Raw genomic sequence first — 12935 nt, 5'->3', positions numbered from 1 at the left:
ATCCTTACCTCAGCCTGCATATAAACAAAAACGGCAGTGCATAAACCAACCCAGCAGTCTGCATAGATAGAAACTGACCTCTGCCTGCATAGAGATTAATCCTGCCTGTATACAAACAAAATGGAGCACTTCTTACTGTGACTCTGGCAGAAAAATCCTTACCTCAGCCTGCATATAAACAAAAACTGCAGTGCATAAATGGAGCACTGTGACTTTGGCAGCTTCCGTGCACTTTTGTGTTTGAATTTACGTTAGTATGCAATGCATGCATGGGTCCTATAGGTCTTACAGCTGTAAAAGTGGGGGGTGCTCCATCCCCCTCTCTTTATGTTTCTGGCACCTATGTTATTAGGGTGTTTGGTTGACCCCTAATATTTTCCAGTATATCAAGAAAAGAGGAGTGGGAATCCTGGGGCATGTTGGGGGATCTGTAGCAAGCTACAATTTGGATTGCAGATTTGCCCAGAGTTATTTGCACTTGGATAACCTTGGATGCATTATAATGAGCAACTAGCCTGGAGATGTGGATATCCTTAATGAATATGGACACACCTCCACCTTTGGTGTTCCGGTCCAGGTTAGGTGGCCGAAAAGTGTGGTATGAGTTATAGCCTGGTAATGCAGGGGTGTTCTCTGGAGCCTTGAACCATGTCTCATTCACTGCACAGATACTGATGTTCTCCATTTTAAGGAGTGCCTCCAGGGAGTGCATTTTGAGGTTTAGACTTCTAGTATTGATTAGCATTACCCTCAGTTTTTGTTTGCCTGTTCCTGTTACGGTTGTGAATTTGTCATTTGAACCTTGCCTAGAAAAGGCACTATAGGGGCAGCAAGAGCCTTAGCCAGTATCCAGAATCCCAGGGGTGACAGGTGCAGGCCATCTCTGGCATTGTGGTCTGTGGACCATGTCATCCCAGGCAGACAGATACTGGATCACCTTAGAATGACACCAGAAGCTTAGCCAATTGTTGAAGTCAATCATTTTGCCCTTGTACTGTGGTATCATTCTGGGTGATGGCAGGATGCTACTCAGGGCTAGGGTCATACCTACCTGGGCTACAAGATCAGAGAGCGCTTCCATGTCTCTTTTCATGCAGTCCAGGGAGGTATGTCTCAGGCCATTCCCACCAACATGGACAATGACAGAGCCATATCTGTACTTGTTGTAGAGTGACCTGAGTGTGTGGGTTATGTGGCAGATCCTGGCACCCGACTGGCAGCTGACAGTAACCTTCTCCTTGTTTAGCCTGGTGAGTGGGACATCAGTGTGTCTGACTATAGAGTCACCTATGACTAGTGTGTTGGGTACATTGTTTTGCCTTATGGGCTGTGGTTGAGTGGCACACTGAGTCTGTGGGCTATTTGTCATTTGGGTTGTGTTGGGGGGTGGAGGTTGCTTGTGTTTCTGTTTTGGAGGTCTCTGTTGCTTGAGCAGATTATTATTGAGAGCCTCCGTGAATGTTTTTGTGTTTCTATGTGTGGATGTTTGTGGTGTAGGTTTAGTGGGACTATGTGATGAGTGTGGTGTGGTGCAAGTGTTTACCTTCTCCTCTTGACTGTCAAGTTCAGTTGGAGAGAGCTTTACCTCCAGTTTGGCTAGATAAGTGCATCTCTCACTGGCTGTGGTGCTGGGTGGTAGGAGGAGAGGGTTGTCTGTGTACATGAGGCGATTTTTACATTGTGCCAAGATCCACAGATTCATCAGATAGACAGGAGAGAACACTTGGAGCTGACCCTTGGACATGCCTGAATAAAAAACTACTTTCCTCTAGACAAGTGAGGAAAGTGAGTATAAGAGCTGTATTTCCCTAAGCAAGTGAGGAAAGTAAGTACAAAAACTGTTTTCCTCTAGGTAAAGAGGAAGGTTGATTGCTGTAGTAACTTGTAGCTTATTTAGTGCTAACAAGTTCTGAACAAGTGCTGACCACAAATAAGCAAATTCAAGTGCTAAAACTAAGAATCTGTACCAGGATCTTATGGTAGATAGGCTACCTAGTGCTTATCACTCACACTGATAAGCTAGAATGCCTCCCTCCAACACAGAAAGGCTTGGGGGGCTCAGAAGCTTACAAGCAGTCCTGGATACAGCACATCTGTATATGGACTAGACTAGTTACAGGAAAGGTGGGAAAGAAGTGCAAATGTGGGCCTTTAAACCAGAATATTGAAAGAGATGGAAAAACTGGCCAAATGACCAATAACCTACAATTTCTTGGCCAGTAACCACTCTTGTGGTAGATGGGCTACCTAGTGCTTACCACTCCCATTGATAAGCTAGAAGGCTTCCCTCCAACACAGAAAGGCTTGGGGGGCTCAGAAGCTTACAAACAGTCCTGGATATAGCAAAACTATATCTGGACTAGACTAGTTACAGGAAAGATGGGAAACAAGTGCAAACATGGGCTTTTAAAACCAGTAAGTTGAAAGAGATGGAAAACCTGCCAAATGGTCAATAAACTACAATTTCTGGGCCAGAAACCACTCTTGTGATAGATAGACTACCTAGTGCTTACCACTCCCACTGATAAGCTAGAAGGCTTCCCTCCAACACAGGAAGTCTTTGGGGGCTCAGAAGCTTACAAACAGTCCTGGTTACAGCAAATCTGTATCTGGACTAGACTAGTTATAGGAAAGGCAGGAAACAAGCTTAGAAATTTATTTTTTTTGGAAAGTGGAAAGGTAGAAAGGAGAAACAGAAGATAATTCAAAATGAAGGACCTAAGTGGCTTGCCCTTCACAAATGTTCTCTCTGTATTAGGTAGAATGAGCTAGTGACACTAGACTGGAATAGAGCTGGGAAAGAGCTGAACAGATGGGACTGGTAGGAGTGTCTGAAGTCAAAATATGATCTCACTGTACTCGGTTGAGTGAGCAAATGAGATAGACCCAGGAGGAGTGTTCAAACACAAATTTACAGGAGGGGCGGGCAGTTCAAAAGCCACCAAGATTAATACCAAAACAAGAACAGGGAGGCCAGGCAGGAAACTAATTGCAGAGACAGAGAGAGACCACAGTATTCTATGAAACAATTAAATAGAAAAATAAATAACTACAGAGAGACACAAACGCAATATTCAATGAAACATTTAAATAGACAGAAAAATGAGATGCAGTACAATCTTTAACACTGCAAGTTTGTACTTAACTCAGCTAGTAATGCAGTTGATTTTAGGTATGTAACAGAAGCCAAACAACTCAGGTATTCAGCAGTAATAAAATTTAGCAAATTAAAACTGAGGAAGCTAGCTTGAGACTGTGATTTTAACACCCTTGCGAGTAGATGCAAATTACTGAGGCTACCTTTTGTTATATACTCGGCATCACTGATATTTCATATAGCTGTAGTTGAAGTGCTTGAAGATCTAGATGGTGCCGTTAGCATCACAGATGATTTGCTTGGATGAGATTCTACTAAGCAAAAGAACAATATGAAACAGATCAGTCAGAAAATGTTGAACCTTAACAAAATGCCTGGTCTGTGTATTTTATCTCCAATACATGAGCCATATCCTCATTTCTAAAAGAAAACTAATGTTTTAGTCACTATGCAAAACCTTGACACCAGTATGCTCTCATACAGTTGCTAGGAATGGTAAAATGCATTTTAAAATGCATTCGTAACCTGCCAATTATTACCACACTGCTTAGAAAGGTTATGAAGCATGGTGTCAGTTGGATTTGGTCTTGAGAGGAAAAACTCACTAAAATGTTGAAAAAGTGCATTACAGAGAACTCCAACCTCAGGTTCATGATGTCTCAATAAGTTACTCTTCAAGTTAGTGATTATTAATTAGGTTTGTGTGCTTATTCAACTGTATACAATGAGTGGATTTCTTTTTACTCGCTTTATGCAAGTCTTGTGGATCAAATCAAATGCAAGTCTTATCTTGTTTTATAAATGTAACCATACTTTTCACTTACTCTTTTGGCTATGGTTGCTTCTTAAAGGTATCCATAATTCACATTTGCTTCAGTTTGTGCATATGTACTATGGAGAACTACTGGTATAGCATCAAAGCTTGTTTCCTTACAATATTCAGTTGTCAAACATTCTCTTGTTAGTAAATCAGCATATTGTTAAGGATAGTGTTACTATGGTTGCATAAAATATTTGAGATGTCTGTGTAAACCTGTGAAATTCCTGAATATGTATAAGATCACAATGGAAATTTGCTTAGCTTTTCGTAAAAAAAAATCATCTTCAACTTCTGCACCTTCACTTCTTATTTTTTTATTTGTGTGAGTTTTTTTGACCCAATGGCCTAACCTTGCGTATTGTCCTGAGAATTGTAACAATGTGCATGCTCACCTTTTTGTGTCTGGACTTACATATAATTTTAACATTGAATTTATCCATTTTAAAGAGGAATTTTTGGAGAGCGGGCACTTTTATCCATTTGCCTGACAGCCATAAATCTCTACGTGGCTGCCATTCAGGGAGCCATGAGGCTGCTTTGTCCTCTTGCCAACACCTTAGCAATGAGTGTTTCTTTTCAACTAGTAATTTTATTCAACCCTCCCAGTCGTGATGTGAACACTCATATCACCATGAGAGCCACCTACGTTTCCCTCCGATCATGTATGCATGCATGCATGCATACTCCTATAAATGCGCTGACAAGGAATGCATCATTGACTTGAAGGCCCACATACACTACATCTCAAACCATTCACCTAATGCATGACAAGTTGCTGCTCTGCAATGGGCCCCTTTATTAAAGCCATGGCACAAGTCAGGTGAGATCAACTCCACTCCAGAGATGGGCATGCCCCTCCTCCCTACCTGCACCATCAATCACCTTAGATACTAGTCAAGTTAGGGTCTCATGAGCTGTAGTCAGCACTTTAACCCTCTACACCACTGGTGCAGGCTCATTGTCTAAACATTTATTGCCAATCACCTAATATTTATGGCTCTTTGTTTCTAATGTAACATTGATATCACTGTATTAAGTGTTTCTCTTTAATACAGCCTGTCAAGTGTTTTTGTTAGTACAAATCACTTCCAGGTTTCTGTTCAATAATATACATATTCTTTTGATCAAATTTGTCTTTCATTTCACATATGTTTGAAAAAGGATCTTTACTGCTACAGCTTAAAAAAAACTGATTAAAGCAAGACATATCTTTTCTCATTCTTATAATCACACCTAGTACATGAGGCTTGAATTTCAGCTGCACCATTCTTTCTGTGCACCTCTTGGCTCCCTTTCTTAACACCTTTATTATTACAATGTATTCTCACTCTGTTTCTATTTTCATTTTGTTTACCTTACATATAATCAAGTACTGTTCTACTTCCTCAGTTAATTCTCTGTAAACATCCACAGCTTTTGATAAGGCTAAACTTGTGTCTTTTGATATGGTTTCCCTAGTATGAAAATTTGTTATACCAGAAACTATTCTGTCTCATATCTTTGGCTCAGTTCTTCAGCAAAGTAAAATAAGTATTGACAATCTCTGTAGGACCTAGCATGGTGAAGAAAGGGCACATTTTTTTCTAAGCTCATAGTAATTCCTACATATTCTAATTGTTGCTATTTTGACAGTGTTTTCCCCAAGATAGGCAAAGTCATTAGGGTTAGAATTAGGCTTAGGATTAGGGTTAGGGACCCCCTTGTTCCACTTTACTAGTACCTGCTAACCATAACCATAACAGACTGAATATAATCTAGACAGCTTGGACACACACATGTGTGCACACACACACACACACACACACACACACACACACACACACACACACACACACACACACATACACACACACATACACACACACACACACACACACACACACACACACACACACGCACACACGCACACACGCACACACGCACACACGCACATGCATGCACACGCCTGCAAATACACACAACCACACACACTATACTAAAACTATGTCCTCACTTAACCCTACCTTAACCCTGCAGCACTTGCACATACACTGTTACTGCCTAATGCCTGGACTTTCAGAATATCAAGAGTTTTTCATTATTATCCCAAACTCACGCATATCCAATTTGCAAATACTCAATTAATATAAACTGTTAATATTTTGAGGAATGAAACAATTAGCCAAAAGTATTCCCTCTGTTGACCAGTTAATTAATTGCAGTGAATGACTATGTATATACAAATATGTGTGACTTTCAGGTGAAATGTTAAACTGTGGCCCCATAAAAAACATCTCCCTTAAAAAGAGGCTTCTATCCCAGTGGGATTCACTCAGTCAACAAATGTTAAATAAAATAAATTTATATCTGTGTGTGTATGTATATATGTATACATACATAAACATTCACGCTTACACACAAGCACATACACTCACCCACACCTATACGCATGCTTTTAGAGTGCTTATTCTTTTGTTAGAAGTAGCATGACTGCCACAGCCTGCTGCATGTTTAGCAACTCTTATTGTTTTCTATAGACTTAGTAATATTGTTTCTGTTTAACAAGTTCCTGATATATTTTTTACTGTTTCATTAATTGTTGTGTAATATATTTAATAAAAATCTAAATATTTCTATTAACAAAATAACAATAACTTGGTACAACATCCTGTAAACTATGTGCTTTTGCTGTTTTCCATCATTAAAAACTTTATGCAGCTATTAAACGATCCTGAAGATGGTAAATAAATTCTGTTGTAAACTTTGCAGATGTTTTACCTGAGGAAACTTGTAGATTCCTAGTAGCATTGCCATGGGTTCAACAGACACAGTTGCTTCATCTCCAATAAGAGCTGGTAAAGCAAAACGTGACTGACACTTGTAATTAGGGAACGGTTGCTTATTTCCCGACAACAACTGCATCGTACTTCCCATCGCCCTCCATGTTGAAAAACAACTATCATAAATCCTGAATCCCAGTGTGGCATTATGAAACTGTTTGAAATTCTTGTTAATCTCTTCCAGGGCAAAAATAATAACTCGCACAAAACGGTAAGCTCTGACACGAAACCTGCGCATGTAATCATTCTTTAAATTAATGTCAGTACTGCAAACATTTTGTTTTAAATAGTTCTTTTGTATCGCTATTTCTTTCAACAATTAATAATACTTGTGAACCTACTATTTAACTCAAAACTGTTTACTGAATGAATGGCAAGGCTCTGTAAGTATGAATTTAAGATATCTGAGAAAAGGAAGATTGTATATATGATCTACAAAAGTAAAAGACTGACATAACCACAGAATTACTTTTACAGTACATGCCCACCATACCTTCGGGTAGGACACATTTATGCCTTACATTAATGACCTCCAAGAACAATTCATTTTTAGGAAAAGGAAATGTATTGCATTATAGTGACATAGCTGTAATTGTGCAGGTATCTCTTAACACTAATTATAATAATGTAAACTACAATACATATTATATACAAGAACAGATGAGGGAAAGAAGTGCTGGCTTTTTAAGCAAAGTAATATTTTAATAATTACAGAAGTCACCAAGATATAAAGCAGGACTGAATTACTTCCTTCCAAAGTAAGCAAAATGATATTTAAAGTCTCTGGCATTCTTTACAAGCAACTAATAGCTTTCACAATGGTCTGTTTTCTTGCAAACAGACAAACAAACAAAAAACACTTCAGTGTAAACAAATTATGAGTCTCAAAACCAACAGCACAGTGGATGAGTGGGTAACAGTGCCCAGCTTGTAATTATTAACACAGTTGGCCAACTACACTTCTGGGACATTAGCTTGGATGTTTGCAAAATAAATGCCAAACCGAAGAGGGCCAATCACAGAGCCCTGTGGAACCACATCAGTTGCAATTTTCCATTCTGAGAGGCTACCAGCAAGATTTACAGCTTGGGATCTGTTGGATTGCAGTCTGCAATCTAGTGAACAACAAAAGGTTTTACATTCTGTTTGTCTAATTGTTCATTAATATCAGCATGGGAGATTATGTCAAAAGCATTTGCCAGGAGAAGATAAGCAGATTTCACTGACTGACACTGTCTACAACCTCTGTAAACATTTCAAAGAACTTTACTAGGTTCAGGAGACAGGAGCTGCCCTTTACACAACCTAACTGTGTAGGGTCTAATGCAGTTAAGTTGCCCATATCTGCATAAGTGAGTTCTGCTATGATTCATTCCATTATTTTTCATATAAAGCTGGTAAGACTGATGGGTCCCTAATTACCCAAGTCTGCAGAAGAGCCACCTTTGTATATATTAGTCTGAGTGGCTGTTCTCCAGGCATCAGGCACAAACCCTGAGGCTAGGCTGAGGTTGAACATTTTAAGTAGAAGCTTTGATAATGTACACATGGCACTGATGAGACTGCAGCCTGGTATGTTATCTGGTCCCATGGAACCATTATTTTCTGGCCTTTGATAGGGATTACAAGATTTGAGTAGAGCAAACAGGATAAGCACTTTAGGCTTGTTAACCTTCTACAGATCCTAGTCCTTCCTCATTCTCAAAAAGTATTTAAGAAGCCAATCACCTAAAGAAACAACCTTATGTAAGCAGTCTCCGCCTTCTCAATGCAGGCTTTAATGGGACTAGACCATTAAACCCAGGTTCCTTATCAGCCTGCAAATTGACTATCCATCGCATTTCCAATTATTCAGTGTGATTATTAATACCCCCACCTCTTAAGTTTTCTGCAATGAGTTGTATCACTATAAACTGAAATGTGTGCGTTGGATATTCTTTAATGTGTTGTGCTAGTGAATTATGTCTATTCAACAGATGTATTTCATTTAAGTGATGAAGTATTCTTTCCTTAAAGGATTTATTGGTTTTACCAACATAAAAGCTGCTACATTGCTCACAGGTTGCTATATAAACAAGGTTGCAGCTTGTATAATCTGCATAAAATTCAAAGGTATAATTCCTTTTTGTGATTGTATGTTTAAAGAAGCCAGCTATGTTAATAAAATTGCAAGCCTTGCATTTCCTGCAGGGATATGTTCCTACTCTTATTAGTGTGCTCTTTAGATTTCTTTGGAGAAATATTGTCACATAAAAGTCTCTTCAAATTCTTTTTATTCTTAAAACAGAACATTGGATAGTCTCCAACTATCTTCCTGATGTTCGAGTCAGGTGTCAATATTTCCAATTATCACTAATAATTTTACATATATCTTTGTCATCATTGCTAAAAGTTAAAGGGAATCTGATCACTCTCTCATCTATGTGTCTTCTAAAACTCTGTCCTGAAGCTACTGTAGTATGAGCCAAGTAATAAGGTCATCCTTTTATCCTTCTCAGTGCTTTGCTCTTCCCTATAACATCACTAACATCTCTCTTGTTGTAGCCTCATTTCAAAAAAGTATTTGTCAAAAATTAAACCTCAGAATCAAAACTATTATCTCTCTTGCATAGCTGTGATGCCCTAAGCACTTTTCCCATTAAGATGCATGGATAAATATAATTGGGATGCATGCTTGTTCTATATAACATATGTTTTTTCCAGGAAGTCTTTCAAAAACTTGTGTATTGATACCAGAATCAGGATCTAGGTCCAACGTAACATCCAAAAATCTGTACTCATTCTCAGATATTTGATCTCAAATTTGAGAAATGAAGTGGTCTTATTTAAGTATGTTGTAAAAGCATCCGGTTCTTTTTCACTGCTTGCCCACAACAGAAAAGTATCATCTACAAATCTCTTGTAGAATAGTATGTCTTTCTGTCATGAATTGGCATCATTGAAGACATACTGACTCTCCCAATGGTCCATAATAATATTGGAGTAGCTATTGGCACAGAGGGTGCCTATAACTACTCTCCATACTTATCAGTAATAACTGTTGTCAAAGATAAACATGTTGTTCAATAGGGAGTATATTTGCTCTATGATGTTAGTAGTGATAGTATTATCCAGTTCCAAAAAATGTGGATTGCTTTATCCCAAAATTATTGGGTATCACTGGGAATAAGTTATTTACATCAAATGTGACAAGGATGGGTCTTGTTCAAACATTAAAACTATCTACACAGTGGGATAAAGATGTTAAGACTTGAGATTTATCCCTTAGAATAGTCGATGTTTTCATTACAATAGGTTTGATTTGATGTTCAACAAAAATAAAGTTGGGTTCCATCAGCCACCCTCCCACAGACACAGTCAGTCACATTGGTGGATTGCTTTGATACTTATGAATCTTAGGTAGTCATTTGATAATTGGAATTATAGGCTTTTCAACTATCAAATACTCATAAGGTTCCTTGTCGATTATATGGGTCAATAGCATACCCCAGATGTCCTCTTTGACTTTATTAATCACTTTATTTCCCATTTTGATAATATCTTATAAGTCTGGTCATCACTCAATATCTCTTTCATCCTGTTGGTATAGTCAGTAATGCCCATCACAATGATGCCTCCTCCTTTATCAACTGATTGAATACTTATATTATTGTTGTCATGAAGATTATCTAAAGCTCTAGTTTCTGTATAGCACATGTTGTGAAAAGTCCTTCTACATTGCTTATGTTTAAGTTTAGAAACTTCTATCTCGCAGATATTGATAAATAACTCCACTACTGGATGGTATATAATGGTGTATGAGTGCTTGTTTTTTGAATATATTTGTGGTTTCTTCAGCATTACTTCCAAATACATTCTTCAATATTATATTACATTCAAACATCTTAATATCTATCACAAATTCATCCAAATTTGATTAAATTGTTGGTATGAATGTTAAGCCTGTATTTAATATAGCATTCTCACTTTCACTTAATACATATTTGGAAAGATTAATGACCAATGCAGGATCTTTTGCTTTCATCCTGACATTTTCCTCTTCTTTCTGCCCCTGCAGATAGAACATTTCTGACATAAAGGAAGAAAGATTTTAGTTTTCTTTGGTATCTGTAAAGAACTTAAGTTCATACTCGACCTTCAATTTTCTAATAGTGCTCTTACGTTTTTAGTGAAGTTGTGATGTATCTTATAAATTTTCATTATTTTCCTTGTTTTTGTATACACTTTATTAATAGGTCTTATTCCTGAATTTACCATAGGTGCAGACTTTTCTATTCAGCTGTTTAGGTGTCTGGTAAAATTAGAAGTGTATGTAGCAGCCCTCTCAGTTGAGTCCTTTATTGTGGATTGTTGGGAATTTTGCATAGGCCCACTACAAGCTGAAGTAGGTTTGTAATGGGGAAGTCACTGATAATAGATTAATTTGGTGGTGGGGTGCTAACACAAGTCCTGATGGTAAAGATAACTGTCTTATGGTAATATTTAACCTAGGGTGAGGAGACTTGGGTGAGGTACAGATAGGGATAGGTTGGCAAGAACAAGGTCAAGGGTACAGGACCTTCCAGTCGGTAGTTTACAATTGGCAACTGTGACCTACTATGTACAAAATCCAGGAAATGCTGAGCATATCCATTTTTAGTGGTATAAGTGTGCCAAAATATGCTTAGGTAATTCAAGTCTTCTGTCAAGAAACTATTTGATTTTATATTTAACCCTTCAATGGTCTTAAGGTGATTCCCATGATCTCTGGAGGACTTTGATGGAGATCTGTAGCTAGCAGTGAAGTAATAATTGGATTTGTTAAGAATGATCTTTATCCCCAGGATCTCCAAGTTAGAGTTATGGGTAATTTTAAGTGAGCTGATAGTTAGTTTTACTAAAATAGATAGTTCCTTGCATTACCCAAGGTCCTGAAGGTATGATAGGTGCTAAACATTGGTACAGAGGGAGTACTGCCATTGGACAAAAAGGAGTAAGGAGGTAATATAGGTCACATATAACCTATACTTTGTTAGCCTTACCTCTTTTTATTTCATCAGAAGAAATAATCAAGCCAGAATGTGCATCAGTATGATTCATCCCTTTGACCAGGCCTTGGGGGAATTCAGGTGCATCGATCAAGTTGAGGTAGGACTGCTTTGCTTAGTTAATGTTTCATTGTCTTGAAATTTAGTGTAAGCTGTTAACTGCTTGGTATTCATAGATTATAGATGTTGTGGCTGCAAAATCTAGTAGGTATTGTATGAGAAGAGGAGAGGAGATCACTTGGTTTATCTAACACAGGTTTTGATGATGTTTTAGATGCTGTTGGTTTGACTCTTGGTGGTTTAGTGGAGGCGACATAAAATGAGTAGGTTGTTGTTTATACTTATCAATGGCATATTTGGTTCAGAACGCTGGCATATGTGGGCCAGCAGCTGCCAAGTGCTGGTCATGGCCATTGCATAGTTACTGGATCTGGCACTGGCTTTGAAGGTTGGCTTTAGGGCAGTGAAGTCATGAAGGATTGTCTTTGATCACAATGGCAAGCAGGTAATGAGGCAATATGTTCCCATAATGATGAGAGCATATTGAATGAGGATTAAAGATTTTATAAGTACATTGTGGGTTTTTTGGAAGTTGCTAGGCACAGAGTTACAACAGGTTTCAGGAACTCATGATCTAAGGGTCAGACTACAACCTGGGTCTGTTAGCTAAAGAAGATTCAGTATTACTGATGGCACATACTCAGGTTGGGACAAATAAAATACCATGGTGTACATTCTCTCAACATTATCACAGGTGGTGACAGGTTCACCTGTTGTTGATATCACTAGTATGTCTTCAGTCGAGACTGATGAAGGAATCTTAGGTAACAAACAGTAAGATCTGAATAAGTAGATTTCAGGGCAAACCATTGTAGCTTATATTATTTGTGCAGTAAAGGAGAAGATTTGGGGGCAAGTATGTATAAATCTTTGATCACCTGGTGGTGGAAATCTTGGCTCTAGATAATTGTTACTGTTGAAGTGACACCATAACCCCATGTGCAAAAACAGGAAAAAAGGATTGTGGATGATGGATGGACAGATGGATGGATGGATAAAACTTTGATCTAACAGATAATAAAAAGGTTCAGTGGATGTTGGAGTCAGAGCTATCCTGAGATTAGGCCTTAATGATAACTTGAGAGGCCTTGGGCAATCATAAGTAATTTGGG

At 38.2% G+C, this 12935-nt stretch overlaps 1 protein-coding gene across 1 annotated transcript in view; it reads right to left on the bottom strand.

Moving 5' to 3' along the window:
• Window positions 1-6974, bottom strand: part of LOC122791521 (extracellular calcium-sensing receptor-like) — a 186653-nt gene extending 179679 nt beyond the window's left edge. The window contains exon 1 of the mRNA XM_044059262.1: window positions 6675-6974. Within this exon, the coding sequence (XP_043915197.1) occupies window positions 6675-6974 (300 nt within the window). The remainder of the gene's footprint in view (window positions 1-6674) is intronic.
• Between the last annotated feature and the right edge of the window lie 5961 nt (window positions 6975-12935).

The sequence above is a fragment of the Protopterus annectens genome, chromosome 17.part0 (assembly GCF_019279795.1).
Source record: "Protopterus annectens isolate FY-2018-M chromosome 17.part0, PAN1.0, whole genome shotgun sequence".
Lineage (NCBI taxonomy): Eukaryota > Metazoa > Chordata > Ceratodontiformes > Protopteridae > Protopterus > Protopterus annectens.
The sequence above is the reverse complement of the archived record's forward strand: the minus strand, read 5'-3'. Positions and strand labels throughout refer to the sequence as shown.